The 23,461-nt window shown below is 50.1% G+C and overlaps 2 protein-coding genes across 11 annotated transcripts in view; one reads left to right on the forward strand and one right to left on the reverse strand.

Annotated features, from left to right (window-relative positions):
* Positions 1-320: 320 nt before the first annotated feature.
* PGAP2 (post-GPI attachment to proteins 2) lies at positions 321-21,085 on the reverse strand. 8 transcript variants are annotated; one of them, XM_043480940.1, is made up of 8 exons: positions 20,963-21,085; positions 13,615-13,635; positions 10,589-10,763; positions 6,444-6,612; positions 2,515-2,767; positions 2,266-2,372; positions 1,552-1,660; positions 321-1,334 (listed from the first exon to the last, which is right to left on the reverse strand). In XM_043480940.1, the coding sequence occupies exons 3-8, from the start codon at positions 10,720-10,722 to the stop codon at positions 1,204-1,206; spliced, it is 903 nt and encodes a 300-aa protein (XP_043336875.1). In that variant the 5' UTR covers positions 10,723-10,763; positions 13,615-13,635; positions 20,963-21,085; the 3' UTR covers positions 321-1,203. The 8 variants fall into 8 exon arrangements, with proteins under 8 accessions (XP_043336875.1, XP_043336878.1, XP_043336877.1 ...); XM_043480943.1 differs by lacking the exon at positions 6,444-6,612 and having other exon boundaries at positions 20,963-21,081; XM_043480942.1 differs by lacking the exon at positions 20,963-21,085 and having other exon boundaries at positions 13,615-13,831.
* Positions 21,086-21,293: 208 nt separating this feature from the next.
* NUP98 (nucleoporin 98 and 96 precursor) overlaps positions 21,294-23,461 on the forward strand; it is a 90,419-nt gene continuing 88,251 nt past the window's right edge. Inside the window, exon 1 of one of the 3 annotated variants that reach the window (XM_043480931.1) lies at positions 21,294-21,555. The gene's annotated coding sequence lies outside the window, so the exon portion shown is untranslated. The remainder of the gene's footprint in view (positions 21,556-23,461) is intronic. The other 2 variants (XM_043480933.1, XM_043480932.1) reach the window with 2 other exon arrangements.

The raw sequence follows: 23,461 nt of genomic DNA on the forward strand, positions 1-23,461 counted from the left end.
TGAGACCTGTCCCCTTATACCCCCACGGGGACAAATCTTTACTGACAGAGTTGGGGCTAGCACTCAGGCCTTTACCTCAACCTAAGGCTCTCCCAGGTATCACAGCTTCCAGACCTGGAGTCACGGCAGAGAAAGTCACTCCTGCTCATCAAAATCAGCTTAGACTGTAGGAGAGTCCAAGGCCTAAGTGTGTTTGGGGTGGGGTGGGATGCCACATGGAACCATACCGGTCATAGACTATTCCCTACGTCCTGGAGCCTGTTCCCCACCTCAGTTCCATTAAACAGATGAGCCTCCAAACAAGTAAGCCTAGCCCAGACTGTTGACAAAAAAAAATTTATTTCCCTTTGAAATAAAATGTACAACCTAAAGAGCACAGAGCCTAAGGCAGGAGGGAGGAGGCGGGGAACACCAGAGAGCCCGTTTCAGGGTAGGAATCTGTGCCTCTGACCCCTCTACCTGGCACCTTTGCCAAAGAGGAAGAGTCTTAAGTCAGCAATTTCAGAAAAGGGGAAATACATGCTGTGCCAGGGCTTTTTCTGGAGGTCACCCTTTAGGTACAGAACACCACCTCCACAGGGAGAAGCAGAACGGCAGAGCCCTCGGATATCATACAGCCTCCCTACCCCGCTGCACCCCAGCTTCATCCACATGGACGTAGGGAGGCACAGCTAGGGAAGGGCACACACCAAATCAGAGGTGAAGTCAGGGCTAGGACACCTGGGCAACCTTAGCAAGGGCCTGTGGTCACAGGCCTGAGTGTGCAGAGCAGATGATTAGCACGAGTCAAGTGAATGACCCACGGGGAGAAATGGCTGTGGTTTTCTGGTAGCAGCCACTGCTCGGTGGTCCCTGACCTCAGCGAGAGGTGGCTATGTAAAGGCCAAGAACCGGATGGTGGTTATGAACCTCAGGACTTTTTTTAGCACCAGGTGGTGGAGCTCTCCTGCCAGCTCAGCTTCTTGGGGCTTCTCAGGTACAAGTGGTGCTACTTGAAGGCCTACTGTGCCTACACATGGAGTGGGGGAAAGAAGAAGCCAGCAGGGCTGGGTGAAACCTTGTCCCGGGCCCTTCCTCCCTCCTTCCCCTCTCCCTTAGCTTCAGTAGGGCTCAGAGAGGACACAGAGGGTGAGGGAAGGCCAGAGTAGTATCTTGTTCCTAGTTTGTGGGCAGTGGGCCTCCTCCCCAGCAGGAGAGAAGGGTTTAGAACCGTTTTTCCTCAGGCTGGGAGGTAATGAGCAGCTCCTTGTTCCCGAAGTCCCACCACGCTGTCATGTGGAACGCCATGTTTGTCAGGACGACCGTGTACTCCAGGATGGCAAAGATGGTGTATACTGCAGCGAGGACACAAGGAACGGGGCCTGATCAGCTTCCTTCTCTACCCTCCAGGGGCCTCTTGCTAGATTACCACCACCACCGCATCACTACACAGAGTCTGGAACACAACGGCAGGCAGCCCCCAAGACCACTGCCCTATCACACATGACACAGGAAGCATCATAGCCGTCCCAGAGTCACTGTGACCACCCAGGAATCCTCGCCTGGTCTCACCTCCAGCCTCACAGTACATGTTGTGCCGAAAGTAGACAGCCAGAGCCGTGAAGAAGGAGACGAAGTTGATGATGAAGAGCCGCTGTTTCCAGTTGTAGGACTTGCGATCCTAGGGGATGAGCTCTGTGATCATTCTGCAGCTTGTTAGATGTGTGTGGACAGTCTCCCCTCTTGGCCCCAACTCCTGGGCTGAGTCTTAACCATCCTTGGTCATGGAAGGGGACACAGGCATGGGCAGCAGGAATGATGGGCATTTCATAGCCCTGCATTTAGGGGTGTAATGAGGCCAATAAGGCAGTGGGTCCCTCCCATTTCAGGAGGACAGGGTAAGTTACCTGGAGTTATCTACCAACCCAACACCTCCAGATACTGTGGGGAGAAGAGAAGTGGCGGGGGTGTGGCGGGGGGGAGAGACTGGAATGATTACAGACCACAGACCAGGACTCAGTGCCCCTAACCTGCTGCAGCCTAGGTGCTGCCCCGCCCTCTACTCCCATATGGAGCCTCCATCTCTTCTAGAAATGTTCTCCAGTTCCTCATACTACCCAAACAACCCGATTCCGACCCATCACCCTCCCCCTGTCCCCAAGTCCAGCTGTAGCCCCGGTCTGCCACAGAACTCCAGTTCCCACCTCACCGTTACCCGCATCCTGAGGACGAGTGTCCTTGACTGTCCTCTGGGCCGCGTGGAGCCCCACTAGGGGTAAACCGTACCTCTTGACTTACTGTGTGCTTCTTGGTCAGCCGCCAGAGGATGCAGGTGAGAAGCATGTGACTGAGGGATGAGGCGATGAACACAATGAAAGCATTTTCATGGATGGCTGGAGGGAGAGAGGGGGTTGGGAGCACGCACTGCAGGGAGCACCCAAAGCCCCACGTCGGGAGATCCCGGGCAGGGAGGGGGCAAGGACACCCCTTCCCCGAACCCTTCCCCGCTCCTCCTTCCCTTGTCTGGACACCCACTGAAGTCCTCAGAAGAGGAGACGTAGGTGAGCACTAGCAGCGCGAGGTTCTCCACGACATTGAGGCCGAAGTTGAGGCGGCAAAGCGGGCGGTAGCCGGGACATGGGGAGGCGCAGCTGAGGTAGTGGTTCCAGTAGGCGAAGGCCACCAAGAAGCGGGGCGCTGAGTGCAGACCGATGCAGAAGCGCCACACGTAGCGCTGGGGCACCTCTCCGCCGATGGCCGAGCTCACTGACGGCAGGTAATTGGGCACCTGGAGAGTTGGGACCCATCTGGGCGCTGACCCCCTGATGCCCCGCCCACCTTGAGATCTTTCTCTTCCGATGATCACCTTGACACTCAGAAGGTTCTGCTCCAGTCCCCTCCCTCCAGGAAGTCCTCCTTCAGGCCCTCGCAGCTCTCCAGGGAGACCTCCCCTTCCAGGCCCCAGACCCTCCTGTGCCTGGTTCTGACTCCCGGGCCAACCTGGGGTTCGTGTGGGTGCAAAGCGGGACCGTCTCCATCTCCCTACAGATAGCTGGGAAAGCTACAGCCAGGTTCAGGTGTTCTCTGAGCCCACAGCACAAGGCTGTGACCTGGATAAGGAGCTATGGGAGGGTCCATGAGCCCAGCATCCCAGATTCAGTCCCAAGGACAGAAACATCTGAGCCTCCTTGGGACAGAGCTGGACTCACTTCCCAACGGAGCCTTTCCTGACTGCTTTCAGTTCACTCGTTCTTCTGGTCAGGGGTAGCAAGGCAATAGAGGGTGCTGGGAGATCCCAAGGGAGCTGGGCCAGAAGAATACCCCCATTCTGATCATATTGAAGAAAGTGGGTGTTCCTAACCTGGTGTAGTCTAAGAAAATGACCCTGTTCTTATGTATATCTCTCATCCATTTTTCTCAAAGCCTGGAATTCCTCATTTCTTAAGGAACTGGAATGTCATTTTTTAAAGCGGAGGAAGGAGGAGATAATATCACACAACTGCAAGGACTGGTGTGTTGTTTATATGAGACAGTGAGAGAATGCAGGGTAGGTAAACAGTAGTTTTGATGGGAACAGGAAGACCCTGAATGGAAGGAGGATCTCTTAGACTCCAGTGCCTAGAGCAGTGCGCCTCAAACTTTAATATGCACACAACTCATCTGGGATTGTGTGAGAATGCAGAAGGTCTGGAATCTGAAAATCTGCATTTCTAAAGGATTCCATGACTATGGAAGTTACCAGTCTGTTGCCCACACTCTCTGTGGACTCTTTTAGACCTTCAACAAGAGCCAGAGCAGTACCAGAGCCCAGAAACCCAGAGAGGGAATGACCCTGCTGTGACGATAGCAGGACCAGTCTTCAGAGATGGAGTTCTGGAAGATCCCTTCCTGTCTGCCAGGAGGAATGCTGAATGGATCTCAGAGTGGCAAGGAAGGCAGGTAATGATGGAGGCAGCTCATGAGGCTGGGGAGGGCCTGGGGCGGGACCAGCCAGAGCCTTCTCAAGCCTTCACAGAAAAGGAGATGGATTCCCACCCTGCCAGCACTGCCAGAGGCAGCTGAGTGCAGAGCTTTCAGAGAGAGGATGATGCTCTCAAGGTACAACTTGAGATACCAAAGCTCGAGATCAGTCTCAGATATTCAGTGATGAGGCAGCTTGGAGGCAATGGGTGTGCATCTCAGCTCTGCCTTTCTTAGCTGGGTCACCTTGAGCAAGTCACTTTACCTCTCTGAGCTTTACCTTCCTCATTGGCAAAATAGGGATATCACCTGCCTTGCAGGTTGACGGTGAATATTAAATATAATGTATGCAAGGCACCTGCAGTGAGTATAAGCAATGGCTTTCAGAAGACAAACTTTCCTGAAAAGCCTGCAAAAAAGGCTGTGATCTAGTGGCTACTGACCATGGGAAGGCCAGCTTCTGAGTGACAGGTGGGAGTCATATCTGAACTGGACACTTCTGAGACCTCCAAGCCTCTTCACTTGACTTTCCTGCTTCTCTGGGTAGGCCCCCTGTGTAGGGTTAGTGGGAGTGTTGTCTTCACTTCCTAGAATATTCATTCTGAAAACTCCTGCCCCACCCTCAGCTACTTTAAGGAGAACTGTACCAACATCTAAGGCTTGGCTGGGAAAGCCCAGAGCACTCAAGGGCCCAGAGCCCTGACTGATGCTGGGAAACAGGTAAAGGGTAGAGATGACACAGAGTTTGGGGGGATGCCTCAGGAGGATTAGAGAATTAGGGCCCTGTGCCTACTCGTCCCATCCTCGCAAGCTCCTCTCAGGTTAGGGGTGGACACAGCATTCAAAGGGTAAGAACTGCCTCCTTCATCAACTCACTCAAACTCTCTCTCTCTCTCTCTTACACACACACACAATCAGGTATAGATACTCATATTCACCCCTGCCATGCCAAGTACTGACGTTCCCCACTCACCAACAATGCCAGCAACAAGCAACGTAGGAGCTGTCAGAGCGCAGGTACACAGTACCCAAATCCCCCTCCCCAAAAAGCCCAGAGCTAAGGGTACTGAGAGATGTGAGCATAATTCCTTTCCCCAAGAGTAGAAACCCTTTGGCCTGGAGGACATGACTCGGTGGATCTATGGCAGGGCAGCGGATTAGAAATTCACGTGGTATAAAGGGAGGGGGTCCAAAAACTTCCTTATCATAGCATCTCATGTTTCACCATTAGAGATTCATTCTTTTGGCCTCAGATAAAAGTCCCCTGACTTTTATGGATGACTTTTCTTTATTTCCTACCACCCATCCTCTTCCCCATCCCTTGCCAACTGGATAAAAACTCCTATTCCTATGACAATGCAGAGTATTAAGCACTAGATGTTCACAGCTCCCGTTCCTATCAGAACCACCTGCTCCTCTTCTCTGAACTCCATCCCCTCTTTAACCTCAGTCCCCATCTCAGCTCTGGAAAATCCTCTACCATGAACTAAACCCCTGTACCCTGCTCTTGCCCTGCTGCCCTTGAATCTGTTCTGCACGCAAGAGCCAGATGGTCTTCTAAACCTCAAATCTGATCATGTCCCTTTCCTGCTTAAAATCTTTCCAAAGCTCCTCATTGTCCCCTGGATAAAACCAAAGTTGTCAACCTGGCACTCATGAAAATCCTTCTTCACCCCCACAGCAACAATTCCCACCCACGCCACCCCCACTGGACCCTCACTCCCCTCCCCCCGCCACCCCAACCCTCACTCCAGGAAGGAAGTCTCTGACTTCTGAGCTGGGTGAAGAGCTTCTTCTGAACCCACCATCTCTGTGCTCCTTTTATCACAGTAGGAATCTCCTCTCACAGTGCTGGGAATGTCTGTGCCTAAGTCTGTCTCTTGCAGGAATAAGATGCTAAGGGCAAGTCCATGTTCAATTCCATGCCCCTGATACAGAACCTGCCTCCCTCTGGGCCCTCAGGAAAGGCTTGGTGGACTGCTCTTAGATGCAGGGGCTCCTTCTAGGTTTCCAGCTGGCAGAGCTCTGAGGATACAGGTTGTGGGGCCTGAGATTGCCAGAGGAGAAACCAAGCTAGAAGAACCCAGAGCAGGGCTGGGGTCTTCTAAGGTCAGGCCTCTGGTCTGGGCTGAAGCCACTCGTTACTTCTCCTCACTCCTGGCCTCATCTTAGCCCATAGTTCTGGCTTCCTTTCCAGTCTGGTCTTTCTTCAGCTCTCTTCTCCCTCTCGAAGTTTCTTCCTGCCTATTTCCTCTCTCTTCCCTTCCCCTCCTCCCCTTCTGCCACCTTGCACCCTCTACAATCCTCTCCTACTCTTGGAGGACTGTGACTCTACTTTCCCCGACTCTCTCTCCCCAAAACACACCCCCCGACTCCCCCCCACCCCACCATCCTTTTATCCCCCCCACCCCACCCCCCCGCCTTCTCTCTGACTCTGACATTCTACCCTTATCGTCATCTCTTGAACTGGACCTGACCCAGGCGCTGGGGAGCCTGGCACTCACCCCACAGTCAGTGGCCACTGTGTACTCAAAGTGGAACACCAGAGACCAGATGATGCAGAAGAAGAAGCCGAACACAGGGAAAGTGATGACCCATGAGACCATGGCTTTGAAGCGGAGCCGGAACACGGTCCCATCGGGGTCCAAGGGCTGGGAGGCCGCAGAGAACATCCTGTAGGGAGTGGTGCTCAGGCAGGGTAACGGACACAACTTGGGGCCTGGTGGGGACACCTGGGCCTAGGAGGGTGGGGCATTTTCTAGAGCCAGGTCCTCAGAGGGCAGGGAAGAGGCAGAGTAGAAAGAGTAGGAAGGGCATAAGGGAAAAAGAAAAGTGCAGAAAAGGAGGTACAAGGGGGAAGGGACAGGACAGTAGAGAGAGGCAGGGTCAGCTCATAGGAATCCCCTTGGCACACTGGTCTTGTAGGTTCACCTCTGGAAGAGTCTGGAGAATCAAGGCTCCCAGTGGCCTGGACATGGGAGTTCTGATGGCCTGCGTCATTCCCATGACCCTCATAACCACTCAGGAAAAGGGTCAGAGGATGGAAGAATTATTATTCCCAAATCACAGAAGGGAAGACCAAGGCCCAGAACTATGCAAGGATCAAACATTAGGACTAAGGCCTCTTGCCACCTGACAGCTTAAGTCTCCAAGCAAGGCCCTCTTCAGGCCAAGTAACCCAGACAAAGGACCCTTGGATCCGAGTGGCCCAAGCTCTCCTACTGACCCTGTCTGACCACATTCCTGCTCTTCACCCAAGTTCAACTAGGAACAATGGGAGGGCCCAGAACCTATTCAATGGGACCACAGGCTATCAGCCATTCCACCCCCAGGCTCAGAATGATCCAAGCCTCAGGCCAGCAGTATCCTGACCCCCAAGATACCAGGGTCCCTCTGGTGGCCCAGAGTTCTATCTCCTTCCTCTCTGAGAAGACCATGTCACCCAATTCCAGGTTTTCAGGAATCTGAGGGTCATGGGATTCTTCTCTGCTCAGGTTGAGCCTGCTGTGCTGGGCCAGACCCAGGAAACAGAGACCCAGACTGAGGGGGTGGGTTTTTTCTGCTCCCTTCTCCCCCGGACAGAGAATGCCCTCCCCCACTCCCCTTGACCACCATGACCCTTCAAGCTGGACTTCCTTCTGGGGGGCAGATGGAGATGGCTTTGGATTAAAAAGCCTAGAACCAAATCTCCCCATGGGAACCAGACTTCCCTCCATTAAGGGAACCCCAGATCACACTAGTCCAGCTCAGTTTCAGGGAACTGGGGTGGGGGTAGGCGCACGAAGCGACACTCACACTGGGTGCTGAAGGATCCGGGGCTTGGGTTGAGGGCTCTAGCCAGACTGAGACTGCTCTAAGACTTCAGGGTCCCACCCCCAGTTCCCTAGGGCCTGCCTCCCGCCCACAGTGCCCAGATCTCCACGCCTGCTGAGGCACACAGCCTTCCCAGGACCAACAAGGCCGTGTCATAAATCCCAGAACATTCTGCAAAGGTAAGAAGTGATAGCGGCCAAGGTCAGCCCACAGCAGATCCCTTTGCCAGAGATGGGGGTGGGGACTTTTCTGAGGGTTGGGTCCAGGGATGTAAGCAGGTTTCTGGGAAGGGAAAGGGAGAAAGCAGAATGGGATTTAGCCCCTTTGTGTTGGAGCAGGACTGAATATGTCTGCTGGGCCCCATCAGAGAGCTAACTGATCTTAAACAATAGATGCAGGGTCCAAATGAGATCTGGAGGGGGCTGAACATGAGGTATCAGTGTCCAGCCTGTGCAGAAACAGCTAGTAGCGGTGCAGGCTGCATTCACAGAGGTCTAACATCCAGTAGCAGGAATAGAACAGTCCTGTTTTGGGCTGTACTGCGCAGGTCATAGGAAGTCCTGTGCCCAGATCAGGGCCTCGAAGAGAATAGTGATCAACTGGGCCAAGCCCAGGAGCATATGTCTCATAAGGATTGCCTGACGGACTCGGAACCATGCTACCTAAGGAGAGAAAACTCAAGGGACCCTGCATTGCTTCCCATCTCTGCAGGGCTATCTGGAAGCCAGGTGGAAAAAGTAGCTCCGAGGGTCTCAAAGCAGAGCCAGATCTAGGACAGACACCCACCAGAAAGAGAGGGTGTTCTCACTGTAAGAAAGAGCTTGCTAATTGTTTGTTACTAAGTCTCCTTGGAATCGGCTGCCTGGAAAGGAGAGAAGCACCCCCATCACTGGGGACGTGCAAGCAGAGGCAAAATCATCTAATTACAGACTAAAGATACTTCTTTAGTATCTGGGTGAGAAATCCAGATCATATATGAAAATCTCCGCGTGGATCCATCACAGGACTCCCAGGGAGTAGGGACAAAATACCCCTGGGGTCCCAAGGCCTAGTCCTGCCCAAGAGAGGCCAAGTATCCTCCCAGCAGCTACCTATGCCTTAGCTCCCCAAGCAGTATGCTGAGAATGGGTTATAAGTATGCTGAGGTTATTGATCCCATTATCCCTTGGAGCCCGCCACAAGGGCCAGAGCAAACAGCCTATTCCATCTAACTCCATATGCCATACAAATATTATAATTTTCTGTATGGACTGTGACTGCATTATATCATGCCTTCCTTTTCCCAGGGCAATGGGCTGCTGTGTGATGGTGTGGGAGGCAGGTGTCCTATCCATTTGTTCAACAAATACTTTCTGATTCAGACGCAGTGCCCACCTTCAAGGAGCTCCCAGCCTAGTAGGAAAGAGAGACACACATAGTGTTGACAGGACTGTATGAAAGAACACCAGTTGTATGAGCACTCAGAGGAAGCAGTGATTAAGCTTGCCCCATGGAGGCTAGAGAGGCCTATCTGAAAGAGAAGACACCTGAGAAGGGTTTTGAAGATGAAGAGGAGGTGGCCAAGGTAAAGGAATATTGGATGCATTATCTAAGGTGAGAACCAGGTCAGGAGAGGCTGTTGGATGGATCCTTTCTGATCCTCTGCTTCAGATCAACTGCTCATCCCATTTTCTTTCAGTCCTGTTCTTTCTGATGGCTCCTAGTTCTAAGTCTCAGCAGACTGGCTGCCAACTCAAGGCCCACATCCACCCACGGACAAATCAAGAAGGAAAACTTCAAGTCATATGAACAAATGAAGTGGGCCCCCACGCCTGCCAGTCAGATCCCAGTCGTGGCTGTACCCCATATTCTCGAGCAGATGCTCTTTATATGAAGGTGGGAAATTCAGCTATTTGGGGGCCTTCTGAGCTCTCTATGAGGCTAGTCCAAGGGTTCATGTCCTCTTTCCCACTTAAAGACCCTTGGCTAACTTTCTCTCCTGCCCTGTCTCCTTTTCCTCTTCCTCCTTCTGCTCCTCACGCTTCACATTTCCCAAACCATCTTCCCATCTCCTCTACCTGGAGTTCTACACTAACCCTGAGAAGGAAGAGAACAGGAATTCTCAACCCTGTTTTAGACATGGGGAAAGTGAGGTTGTCCCTGAGTCTCAAGTAATACAGAATCAGCGGATGAACTAGGAAGATAATAAAGGTTCACAGAGTCTTACCCCATTTACTCCAATAATCTACAGAGAAAGAATTCACATCTTTCTTCCTAGCCCAACATCCCATATCTCTATCCGTATATGGCCACCTAGGGAACCTCAGAGGTCATGGGACTTACCCCAGAAAAATGTACACACATATAATCAGGTCTCCAGTCAGACAGGCACAGATATAGTCTCTCTCACACACAGACCCCAATCAAAGCCATTATAGTCATGTCCCTCACAGTTAACACACACACTTACATAATCATATTCCCATGGAGACAGGCACAGCCCACAACAGGGCCACACTAAGAAGCCCCAAGTGCCCTCTAGCCCAGTCTTATTCTCTACCCTCCAGAAAACCCTGGGGCTGCTGAATCTGCCCCTCTGTGAAGTAAGGATTGGGTTCCGGGTTCTGAAGCTGCCCAACTTTAGGGACCCTGACCCCCAATGACCTCCATGAAAGGTGGAGGGAGACTAGTCCTTGGGACCTCCATTTGCAGGCAGCAGCCCAGAAGCCCCCAGCAGCCCAGTAACGGTGTGATGGCTAATTCTGTTACAAGAGATTCAGGATTCAAAACAAACCTGATTAGGCCTGAATACAAGGTATCAATGCCCGCCCCGCCCCCACCCCACAACAAACCCTACCCCACAGTGTGTGGCCGTAGTCTCCTTGAAGTGGAAGAGCAGGGACCAGAGGACGCAGAAGAGGAAGGCGACAAGTGGACAGCAGACTGTGACCAGGGCCACCAGGGTGAAGCGGAGCCGGACCAGGGTCCCATCCCGGTCCAGCGGCAGTGGGACCTGGTACATCTTGTCAGACCTGGGGATGGAGTGGTGTGCTGTCAGGGCCCAAGGTAGTGAGGCTGGTACTCAGTGGGGAAGCCAGCCCTTGTGCTCGGTCCTCAGCTTAGCTGTGGGGTGGGGGGAATCTGGGAAGGAAGCCACTGAGCCCCTAAGCTTGAACAGCTACTGCCCAGGACAAGGAAGATGGACTCAGACTCCCATGAGTACATTCACCCTCCATTTCAGAGGAAAGAATGAACCAAATCTATGCTAAGATGAAGCTTGAGTAAGTCGGGAAAACTTCTCATCCCTATGCCTGGCTTGACAGAAGCTGGTTGAACTAGTCTCTCTTGTTTCAGGAACCAATCCTAAAACCTCCCAGTGGTCAGAATGGCCCATCTCCTCCCCCAGACCTTGGAGCCTCCATGTTTCAGGGCCTCCCATCGGCTCTCTCTGCTTCATCCATCGGCTCAGGGCCTTTCTGCACCTTCAGTCCCTTCCCAGGCTCTGTGGGCTCTGTGTGCCTGCACCGCAGTCCACAGTGGCAAGGACTCCATGGAAGCCAGCAGAACACCAACCCCCTGCCTGTCCCCACCCGCTTGCCTCACGTGTTTTGAGACTGAAAGGCTTTGCAGCATCAGGCCTGGTGCTAGCCTAGGCTTGCTATTTGCTGAAGAGAGCTGCCTGGTCAGCTTCTGGAGGCTTCCCAGTCCCCAGGGGCCTGTCCACTCTCCTCCAGGAACCAGGTGAGGTCTGAGGTCTGCCCACCTCCAATGAGATGAGGCTATCTAGGGTCAGGCCTTATAGTACCAGCCAAGTATACACCAGCAATCCTAATCCAGCCCCAACCCCAGGGCATAGAAGAGGACATTCAGGCCAAGAGCCTGGCAGGACCCTGCTCAGGGTAACACAGCAAATAGAAGGAAGAGCTAGCAGAGAGGAGACATAGCACTCAACATCACACACTGCACTCTGGCCTTCCTTGACCCCCTCCTCCCTGGGCCAGAGCTCTGGGCAGAAGGGTCAGGTTAGCAGGGGGAAGAGAAGGGGAAACTGTCCCTAGGAGGAAGAAAGCTAAAAAAACAAGTCCTATATAGATGAGTTAGCCCTGTTCCCATTTTAAAGACAGAGAAACCAAGACACAGAGAGAGGAAGGTCCTTTCTCAAAACCACATGCTGAGCCTGAGGGAAAGCCGTCCTCAGAACTTAGGCATCCAGTTGCCAAACTATGGCTGACTCAGATACACAAAGAGCCCGCCCTTCTGGACTCCAGGGCCTGGCCTGGAGTTCAAGCCCCAGCTCTGCCTGGCCCCGCCCTCAGGAAGAACCCTGACCTCCTGGAGGCCAGCCTCCTCCTGGAATCCGGAAAATGCCAGGTAGATGTGCCTCTCATCCATCTTCCTCCACCCACCTCTCTGCCAGGCTATCAGGCAGCCTCCCCCAACTGCTCAAGCTCCAGTACTTCCGGAGGGCCAGACACTTGCCAGAGAGTGGTGGAAGTGGCTCTGGTGGCCCTCCCAATCAAGCACATTCTGACATTGTTTGGATCATCCTCAAAGGCCTTCCCCACCCAGCCCAAATCCAGATTCTGTGGTTGTAATTGTACTAGTGCCCCTTTCCAACAGCCCTTCCTGAAGTCAGCTGCTCTGGATCACTCAGGAATCACTGGGACCCCCAAACTGAAGAGCAGATCCTCAGGGAATGAATAGGCAGTGCCTAAGGTAGTGGAAGATAGGGTTTCAGGAATAGTCTGTTCCACTTCCTGGAGGGATACCTAACCTCCCTTTTAGCTGTGTGACCTTGGGCAAGTCACCTAACCACTCGGGGCCTGTGATCTGGATTACTAATAAGTCCCTACCAACTGGGTCATTCTACTCTCCCAGGCCTCAGGATAGGGAGCTCATTATCTGAAGGGCAGCTGTTCAGCCCCAGTCAACTCTGTCTTCTACACAGGTACCACTTAATTGAAAACTGCTTTCTCAGCAGTATCCCTAGTTTATTTCCAGAGATCCTCAAACACCTTTTCAGGCTCCAGTCCAAAATCTACACTTACTGGATGAATACTAGGCACCCTGCTCAGCACTAGATATACATTGTTTCTTTCAATCCTCACTATATAACTCTACGAGGTAGGCACTATAGCCTATATATTTCCATTTTACAGAAGAAGAAAGTGAGGCTCAAGGAGGTTAACACTCGCTCAAGGTCATAGGCTAATGACTGGCAGAGCTGGGATTTGAAACTCATCTACGGGGTTGCAAAGCTCCCTGCACCTCCCTCCTGGTAGAATCTGGATCAGGAGTCGCTGCGGAGTGAAGCGGGGAGAGCTCACTCCGGCACATCGGCACATCGGGCCCAGGTCGGGGAGCAGAGGGGAAAGGGGTCAGCTCAGCCAGCCAGGAGAGGAGAGCAGCGGTTCCTGGGCAGGCTGCGGGACCCCCACAGCCTGTGGCCCGGCCCTGCGGAAGCCAGACCGCGTGACCGAGCTCCCCCAAGTGGGGCTGCCCCAAACACCAATCCCCATACTCACCCAGGGTGCGGCGGCGAAAAGGCCGCGCCGGCGCAGGCCGGGAGCCGGGAGCACCCGGGGGAAACCCAGCCCCTGCCCGGGGGGCGAGCGGCAGGGGGCGGGGCGGAGCGGGAACGGCGGGGGCGGGGCCTGCGCGCTCGAGGCGGAACTTTGCAAGGAAACTGCGCCCAATTGCTCTGCTGGCCCCTCCCCGCTTCTGCGGCCCAGGACCCAGAGCGGTCCCCCTTAATCTGGCGTCCCTTCATGCCATGCCGATCCAGTCCTGGTCTGCCCTACTAATTCCGGCTGCGTGGGGGCAGCCGGAAGAGCCCCGGACAACTGGGTTTGACACGTTGGATAAGCCACCTTGTCACCTTACCTCTCAGCAGCGTTCCATCACCTGTTGAAAGAACATACAGTTAATTCAGGACGGCCCCGAATTCTCTCATTTCCTGACCCCGGTGTCTATCCACCTCCCACCCCAATCTAGACGAATTATCCAGCTTCGACCTTTTAAAACACTAAACCAGTTTGGCCCCAGCCTCGGCGCCCCTCCCCTAAACTTTACTCCCCAGAACCCAATCGGGGCATTTCAGCAAAGAAAGAGCATATAACAAGGAGTGAGATCCCGTGGGGCCCACCCCCGAAACTCTGGGCGGCAGCTATTCCTGCCCTTGATCAGGAGAGGGCGCCTGGTCACATCTGTCGTAAGACAGCTGATCTCCTTCCCTCGCCCAGTCCTGGGTCTCTCTTCACCGTGAGGGCTGATCCCCAGAAACCAGCCCCCAGTCAGGCTTCCTTCCCCATCCTGACGGACCCCTCAGAGGGACTCGTGGCTACATTTATAAAGACCATCCTACCTCAACAGGGAAAAAGGATGAAGAGGCCGGCAATCCCTCCTCTAGTTACAATGTGGGGTTGTCTGAGCACATGCAGCAGGTGCAGGACACCTGAGGTAGACAGTTTCCATCACATTGTTCCCACTTTCTGAGTCCACACATTTTGAGCACTTCCTGTGTCCCAGGCACTCTTCTACATTTTATGTGTTATCCCATTTAATCCTCATAAAAGCCCAATGCAGTAGATACTATTAACATCTCCATTTCACCAAGGGAAAACAGAGAAGCCAAGTTACCTACTCACACAGCTAGCAAGTGTCAGGACCAGGATTCGGTCTAGCACCTAAGGGCATTCCCTTAATCACTATATACTATTAATCCCACAAGGTAGCTATCATAATCACTTTGTAGAAGGGGAAACAGAGGCCCAGGTTTGATTAACTTGCCAAAGCCCTTTTGCGTATATTCAGTCTTGTTCATTTACTCAGCCTAGGCCCTCTCTGTGCAGGCCCTGAGCTGGGCAATGGTGGGGGACCCAGAGATATCCTGCTCACTCCTGGGGGCTTCAAATCTACAAGGAAGGTGTCTTATTAAAAACTACTTTTCTTGACTTGAGTTCTCCCCAACCCTGTCCTTTAAGGTCCCAGGGCAAGCGAGCAATTAGTAAAACTTTACTGAAAGAACAACTCCTATTTAGTTTTGAAAAGGATTTAGGTTTTCTTCCTTGGGGCTTCCTGTCACCCTCTTTGTCTAGCTCCAACCCACGCGTGCCTGCTCCTGGCCCTTGCTTCCTATCTTAACCCCTAATCTGTTCCTTTGGCTCTAAGTACTATTCCCTGGGGCTGGGTCCTTTCTCCCTGCCTCTAGACTACCTCTAATGCCTGAAACTTGAGGCACTCTAATTGGCCTTTAATTATCTGGTGATTTGGGCAACTCCCCATCATACAGTCCTGAGTCTCAGTTTCCTCATCTGTAAAATGGTTTTAGGAATATCCACGTTATAGGGTTGTTGTAAGAATTAGATAATATACATGCCAGGTATGTGGAAGGTACTTAATATACCACATTAACTACAGCTAGATGTGTCAGCTACAGCCGGAACTTGTCCTGATTGAGCCTTTTCTGAATTGTCTGACCTCAGCAGTCACTGATCCTCTCTGAATCTGTTTCTTCCACTGTCAGTTTGAAAGACTGACTCCTACTTGATTTATACGAGGAAAAGTGGAAGAAAAAGATAAGTTCTTACTATGTGCCAGGGATTTCATATGCATTCTCTTAGTTGATATTTTAATAATCTGGTGAGCTAAGTTTAATGAAAGCCGTTTTACAGAGGAAGAATTTGAACAAGCATCTAAGCATCTAGTCTGACCCTTACTCAGGAGGCACTGTGTTTGCTGAACTGGCATTTGTCCATTGTCCAAACAGCTGCTGCTGTTGTTGAAGCTTTCCGGTGTCTCCTGACCTCCCGGTTGGTTTGCCTGGTGCCTAGACACACCCCAAGGAGACCTGTGCCTGAAACACCACCACCATCTTTAAGGCCTTAGCCATGATCACCGCTCCAATCCCCTTTGCACATACGCATACCAGATAGTCCAAGCTGTCTGAGAATTTGTTTTCAGGTTGTTTCAGGAGCATGGGGTGGTGCAGAGGTGGGGGGTGGGGGTGCAGAACAGGGGAAGTGAAGGTGGGATGTAGTTGTCGAGGAATGCTCCCTGTAGATCTCCTTCACTACCCTCCCACCTCTCCATCATCTTCCCCTTTACAGTCACATTGGCTCTTTTAATGACAGAGAGCTGATCACATCTGGCCCCTGCAGCAAATTAGTAAATCCTCATTGCTTTGGGGCTTCCCAGGTGGCACTAGTAGTAAAGAACCTGCAGGAGACATAAGAGATGCAGGTTCAATCCCTGGGTCTGGAAGATCCCCTGGAGGAAGGCATGGCAACCCCCTCCAGTATTCTTGCCCGGAGAATCCCATGGACAGAGAAGCCTAGTGGGGTATAGTCTATAGGGTTACAAAGAGTCGGACACAACTGAAGTGACTCAGCACACACATACACATGCCCTTTAGGATCTAGGGCAAACTCCTTAGTGCAATATTCAACATCTTTCATAATCTGGTCATCCTCTGTTCCAGCAACCACGTATTTTAACTATACTCACCTCTTACATGGAGCTCTGCTTAACTTTCTCCTTATCTCTCCCTATCCCCATGATCTGCCCATCTCCTCACTCCACAGGCAGTCTCTGATGGCTTTCCACCACACTCTTATTAGGGCTCTGACCACAATAAAGCAAAATAATTTGCTGCCTATTCCCTCCATCTTCTTGGGAGCTCATTTAAGGACAGAACCTCCACCTGTTTCATTTATTTCTGAATCTTTCAGCTCAGTTCAGGACAGGCATACAGTAGGAGCCCAGAAAACATTTGCTGGATTGATTTAATTGAACTGGATTTTGAAGGATGGGCAGAATTTAGATACATCAAGGAGAGATTTAGGAACTGCAAGAAAGGCTGAAGAATGACTGCTGGGGATAGAGGGTAGAGGCAGAGGGGGCATGGCTTGGAGATAGGTGAAGTAGCAGAGACAGAGGCAGTGTGAAAGCATCTGGCCACATCAGGCCAAACTCTGCCCTGCCTCCTGGGCAGCCCCAGGAAAGTCTTCCTGGGTTGAAGAGGAGTGTTCTTTGTTCTTAGAAATTTTTTCATGGCAGAGACATCTTTCTTGGATGGCTTTAAACTACTCACCCTAAGCTCACCCATCTTGCTCTAGCTCCACTCTGCCTCAGATAGCAATTACATCTTCATTGTTCTGCAGAACATTCTTTGGCTCCTATCACTTCTAAGATGAAGTTCCAGTTTGAACCCATGGATACACTGGGCTATTTTCTGGTCCCACATCTCTGTTCTCCCTGTTCATCTGGCCTGGAATTCATCTTTTCCTTGTCTCAGCAAAGTCTACCCTTCCTATAAAGGTATTGATTAGCATGACACCTTAGTAAGTGAGAAATGCATGTGGTAACTTCTAAGACTATCACTAAAATAATAGAAAAATAATTTAATTTCCAAACTGATGCAGGAAGAAAAATGAAATAATCCAAGACTGCAAGAAAGGAGATTTAAGTAGACAATAAGCACATGAAAAGATGGTCAACATCATTAGTCATTAGGGAAATGTGTTAAGAAAACCCCACAGTGAGATGTCATTTCACACCCTCTGCTGCTGCTAAGTCGCTTCAGTCGTGTCCGACTCTGTGTGACCCCATAGACGGCAGCCCACCAGGCTCCCCCGTCCCTGGGATTCTCCAGGCAAGAACACTGGAGTGGGTTGCCATTTCCTTCTCCTTCACACCCTCTAGCACTGCTATAATTTTATTTTAAAAAAGGAAGAAAAAAGAAAATTACAAGTATTGGCAAAGATGTGGACAGATTAAAACCCTCATACATCGCTGGTGGGAATATAAAATGGTACAGCCACTTGGAAAACAGTTTGACAGCTCCTTAAGAAGTTAAACATAGAGTTACTAGATGACCCTATAGCAAATTTACTCCTAGGTATAAACACAAGAGAATTAAAAACACATGTTCACAAGAAACTTGTCCAAGAATGTCCATAGCAGTATTATTCATAGTGGAATAATCATTATTTATGGTGGAAACAACCCATGAATGCAAAACAAAATATGGTTTATTCATAAAATGGAATATTATCCTACTTATAAAAAGGAATGAAGTACTGATTCATGCTACAACTTGGATGAACCTTGAAAACATTATGCTAAGTGAAAGAAGTCAGACACAAAGGCCATGTATTTTATGATTCCATTTATATGAAATGTCCAGAATAGGCAAATCCATTGAGACAAAAAGTAGATTAGTAAATTGCAAGAAGCTGGGAGGAAAGGGAGATGGGACATTATTGCTAATGGGTCTGGGGTTTCTTTTTGGGATTATTAAAATGTTTTGGAATTACATAGTGGTGGTGTTTGCACAACCTTGCAAATATACTGAAGCTCTCTGAATTGTACACTTCAAATGGGTGAATGCTATATTATGAAAATTATATCTCAATTTAAAAAATCTGGCAAAGAGCTGGGTCTCAGTAAATGGCAGTTATTCTTACCAAAGGAAAAAAAAAATTTAAATAGATTTTAAAAAGAAGAGAAACAGAAACAGAACATCTGGAGGAAAGAGAAAGCCTAAAATGTTAGATAAAATCAGTAAGTATACCAGTAAATTCATTAAATGCAATTGATTAAATGCTCTAGTTAAAAGTCAAAGATATTCACAAAAGATTTAAATATTGATAAATCTAGTTATATGCCATTTATAAACATCACCCTTCCTTATCAAGTAATAGGAAAAGAAAAAGGAAATCAACACTTACTGTATGCTTACTATGTGCCACACAGGGGCCCAATCCTTTGCAAATTCTGTGATCAGATTTGATATTGTTGTGCCCACTTTACAGACAAGGAAACTGGGATATAGAATAATTAAATAATTTGTGCAGGATCTAAAAAGTAGCAGATCTAGGACTTACATCTGAACTTACATCTGTTTGAATCTAACTCTGCTGCTCTTCCCAATATACCATATAAGAAATGGAAAATCATCTCGCTGGAAGTAAGTCTCTTGCTCTTTCATGATTCTTTAGTCCTTACAGGTCTGTCTCCTCCCTGGAGAGCTGCATAGAGTGAGTTCTCAGGATATGTGTAAAAGAGACTGGGAGCTCCCAGGATAGAATGGATTTTACTTAGCTTTGTCTCTCTTGGTCAGGGCAGTGTTGAGCAGGGGACATCTCTGAGCTCCTGATACGCAGGACAAAACCTGGCTTAGCAAACTTTTGTGAACATGCGCCAAACTCCTTGGCTTTACAGGGGAAGAAGGAAGATGATGACAATCAAGAGGGTTGTTATCAGAATTAGGCAGAGTAAGAGTATGTGGACCCAGGAAGCCTTGGCCCAGAAAGAAGTCCTTCCTGGGGCAGAAGTCCCTGGGAATGATGAGCCTGTGGGCCACATGCCTACCAGAGTATGTAACAAGAGGTTCTTCTGCCTAGAAATCACCATGGTGATAGGAAATTCATTCTGGAGCACTTCTTGTCCAATGTCTCCTCTAGTCTTCCGGTAAGTATACACTACTTAAGAGGCTCAGCTCCTACACACCTGCTAATACTCTGGACTGAAATACTCAGTCACATAAGGCATATTTCTGAGTTTCTTGTCTGTGTCAGAGTCCATGTCTCAGAATGGGAGTTTCTTAACCTTTTTAAAGAATACAAATAATACCTACTATTTATTGAGGGTACTGGAGTACCTGGTACCATATGCCTTATTTCATTTAATTCTCACAACTCTGTAAGGCAAGTACTGTTATTATCCCCATTTTACAGACAAGGAAACTGAGGTTCAGAAGGATTAAGAAATTTCCCCAAGTTCATACAGCTAATATATGGTTGGGCTCAGATTTAAAGGCAGGGTTCTCTGACTCAAAAATCCCATACTTAATAAAGTAATTCACTCATTTCTGCATCAAACATTTAATGTGCACCTGGCCTCAGGGTCATCAAAATAAGTAAGTAGAGGAGAGGCTTAAACAGAGTTGGGTTTGAGGATTGGCAAGAGAGAAATCAAAGATTCAGGAGGGCAGTAAGGAAGTTGCTGTAACCCTCCAGGGAGACCTAATGACTTTCTGATGCTGACTGAGCACAGGCAAGGGAGGGTGGAGGATAAAGGAGTAATACTTTGATGGAGGAGTTAGGGGAAGGTGTCTGGAGTTGGAAGTTTAGCTTTACTATTTGACCATCCATATATTTACTTTTTTCTTCCTTCAAGCATCTACTGAACAACTACAATGTACTAGGTTTCTTCCACCCATTATCTTATCTTCACAACCACTCCACTTTTTAAGTATCTCTAATCCCTTGCCACCACTGAAAACCCCCTATTTAACTTTATCCATGTTTTGGGTAGAGCTTATTTCAATCTTGTATTAATGTCCCAGGAGGAGGGGGTGGTGGAGTGGTAATCCTAATAGGTTTTGCTTTCTGAGCACAGTATCTGCTATTTTGTGTGGAACGCTTAGTCACTTGGGGCTTCCCTTGTGGCTCAGCTGGTAAAGAATCCGCCTGCAATGCAGAATACATGGGTTCGATGATCCCTGGGTTGGGAAGATCCCCTGGAGAAGGGAAAGGCTACCCACTCCAATATTCTAGCCTGGAGAATTCCATGAACTGTATAGTTCATGGGGTCACAGAGTCAGACTGAGTGACTTTCATCTTTCACTTAGTCACTAGATCTAGTTTCCAGAACATGTTCAACTCACCCCTTTGAGATAATCAGTCTCCTGCTCTGGGCTAACCCTGGGGGAAAGGAACACCAATTTGAAAATGAAGCTCTAACCTCCAAGAGCCCTGCCCTGAAGATAAGAAAGTAACAGAATACTAACAAAGCTGTAACAGACGCTTGCCCAAGCATCACCCCAACTCTCTGGGAAAGATTGATCCACAAAGGTATCCCAGAGGAGGCGGGAACATTTCAATTAGAACTTTAGGGGTTCCTAAAATGCAGGTGGGAAAGAAGCCCCAAGAATTGTCATTTGTACCAAACCCTAAGCTGAGCCATTCCCTTAGGGCATCACTAACACTCCCAAAGTCTATTCTACGGATTCAGAGAGGGAGAGGTTATGTTGGGCTGGTATAGGTCAGGAGACAGGAAGGCCAGGTTACGAGGCCTTGGAGCAGCTGCAGGCGAGCTACGCAGATAGACCTCCTAGGCGGGCCCTCCAGCTCCGCACGTGGTCTAGTCAGGAAATGAGGGCCGGACGACAGGAGAACTTTCCCATGACCACCCGCGGACTGAGGCAAAGGAAAGATAGAACAGTTACCATGCCATCCTGGAGCTTCACTCTGATTGGCCCGAGTCTCAGCAGTCTGGGTGTCTCCGCTCCAAAGAAGGGGCGGAGCCTCGACATAGCGTCATCACTCTTATCCCACCCCCCGCCCGATGTAGCCACTCACCAGCCCACTTCGAGGGGCCCTGTGTGACGTCACTACTCTCTCCCAGCCAACCGCGGCGACGAGGGGCGGCACTCCATGTCCCCCCCTCACCACCCCTCCCCTTTCCTCCCCCTAATCCTTCGGTCCCGCCTCTTCCCCCTCTCCTAGTCTCCCAAAGACAACCCTCACGTTCGGTTTCAAAAGACCCGTGGTCCAATGAATAACAGGGCGGATGTAGAGTGGCGGCTGCGTCTGCCAATGCACAGACAGCGAGGGCGGAGCGCTCGCAGCGAGCCTCTGACGGCGGGCGGCGTGTGACGCAGTCGGGCCCTCTACGCGCTGCGCCCGGAGCGGCGGTCGGTATCGGTGCTGGCGACGGCGGCGACGGTTTCGTGGCGGCCGCGCGCTGCTCTCTGAGCGGCGGGTGGTGGTCCGGCCTAGACCCTCACTCCTGACACTTTCCCTCCCCGACCGCATCGCGGTAAGTCGGGGACCGGGGTGGTGGAGGCCAGAGACCGGCAGGCTCCTCCTCCACTCTGGGAGGCGGGTGCGCGGGGCGTCCCAGGCCCTCTCCGCGCCCGAGTCTCGCGCCCTAGCGCGCACCTTCTGCCCTGAGGGAGGGGGCGGGGCCCGCGACTTCCGGGCCCGAGGCCTGGCCCTTCAGGCTCTGAGGAGGGATTGCTCTCTGTGGGGTCTGGGCCCGGGGGTCTCGCGTTAAAGCCTCCCTTGAGTGAGCGCTTCTCTAGCAGATTGTACTCATTCATTTGCCCGGCAGTGATTAGGTGGGCAGGCCCTTTGCGGGAGCAGCGCCTTGAAACCCTGAAGGACGGTTTCCTCAGCACTTCCCTGATCATCGTGCGGGATTGGGCTTTATTTGTTTTGGCTTCTCCAAGGAGAGATTTGCAACCCCAGGGGAGGGTGAGTGGGTCGGGAGTTTGTGAGCTTATTAAAACTGTATCTGAGAAAATTAAGGTCATTTAATGGAGTGAAACCTTACTTTTTGTTCTCCCACGTGTCCCACATAAAGCTAGACGAGAAACGGTGAGGTTTCTGGATTACTTACTCTAGCCGTAAGGACCTTGGAAATTAAGTCAATTCCCCTAGCCCATATCACGTGCAAGTTTCATAGGTGGAGAAGCTGAGGCCCAGAGAAGAAACAGTACTAGAAAAAGCCAGAAATTTTTCTGCTATACTGCCCTCCCTGGGCGTTCTAGCCCCCCATTACTGAGGAATTCCCTTTAGAAAAGTGGAGGGGTTAAGATGGTGACATTGAGTAGTTGGAAACAGAAACCTAGTTTTCTGTATCCTTCGTTTCTGATTTGGTTGCTACCCGCCCAGTTCACCGTAAGGCAAACGCTTCGTTAGTGGAACCCCAACCTAGGCCATGAGAACTAAACTTAAAAGTTGAAGAACATCAGGGGTATCACGTATTGGGAATGAATTGATAAGGCTACATGTCAGTGGCTAGTTTCCTGATCTGGGTCTGAAATTTTTATTTGTGTCAGCTGCTGAGTATTCAGAAGAAAGGGTCCAGTTAGTGAGCTACAGTAGAGTTGAAATAGAAAACAGGAAATATGGACAAGACTTAGAAAGATACACAGCAGTCATTTGGTACTTCTTGTTTCTTGGGACTCATAACTCCTGTCTTACCGAATTCGAAAACTAATAGGATAAGGTGAGAAAATTAAAGTATCCGAATTCGAAAACTAATAGAATAAGGTGAGAAGATTAAACTATTTTGGGAGAAGAAGCTAAGGAAGAAAGAAGAGAGCAGTGATCATTCCCTGTGATAGTCTTATAAATTGAGAAAGAAACACTTGTTATGACAGATGGTGTGTTTGGAACTTGTTGAAGAAGTTTGGATATATAGAAAACAAACCAGAAGTTGGACAGGAAGGAGGTCCTGGGAAATACTTTTGATAAATTTATTTTTTGACTCACCACTTTCCTCTTGTTTTGATGACGAAGCAAAAATTGAGAAATATAGTGTTTAAGAGCAGAAGAGAATTGTAGTCTTGATACTAAGAGGGGAACAGGGTGTGTTTTCTGTGCCATTTTCTCTTCTGGGAAGCGTCTCCTGGCATTCTTTCCCCTGCAGCCTTCTATAACACTTATTTGATACTTCTGTTTATGACACCAGTCATTTTGTATTTCAGCTGTGTCTTTTTATTAGACTGGTAAAAAATTTTTTGTCTTGTATTCAGTTTGCTTTTCACATAGTAACCTTTCAGTAAGTGTGCTTGCCTGAAAGGATAAACAAATTGAAGGAGTTAAGCCTAAAAATAGTCTATAAAGAGGCTAGGTGTTTGTGTACTCCTGAAATACCAGGCCCAGATAGGAGGACCCATACCATTTGTGTGTTATGTTGTACTTTAATACCTGACTAT

Source organism: Cervus canadensis, chromosome 11 (genome assembly GCF_019320065.1).
Source record: "Cervus canadensis isolate Bull #8, Minnesota chromosome 11, ASM1932006v1, whole genome shotgun sequence".
NCBI classification, from domain to species: domain Eukaryota; kingdom Metazoa; phylum Chordata; class Mammalia; order Artiodactyla; family Cervidae; genus Cervus; species Cervus canadensis.

Bases quoted from the DNA above. Each gene is read 5' to 3' on its own strand.
- PGAP2 (XM_043480946.1), bottom strand. From the start codon at position 10,753: ATGTACCAGGTCCCACTGCCGCTGGACCGGGATGGGACCCTGGTCCGG. The intron at 2,373-2,514 runs GTGGGTGTCCAG...CTCTCCCTCCAG, and splicing joins CTCCTCTTCTGAGGACTTCA to CCATCCATGAAAATGCTTTC. The intron at 1,335-1,551 runs GTGAGACCAGGC...TCCTCGCTGCAG, and splicing joins CATGTACTGTGAGGCTGGAG to TATACACCATCTTTGCCATC.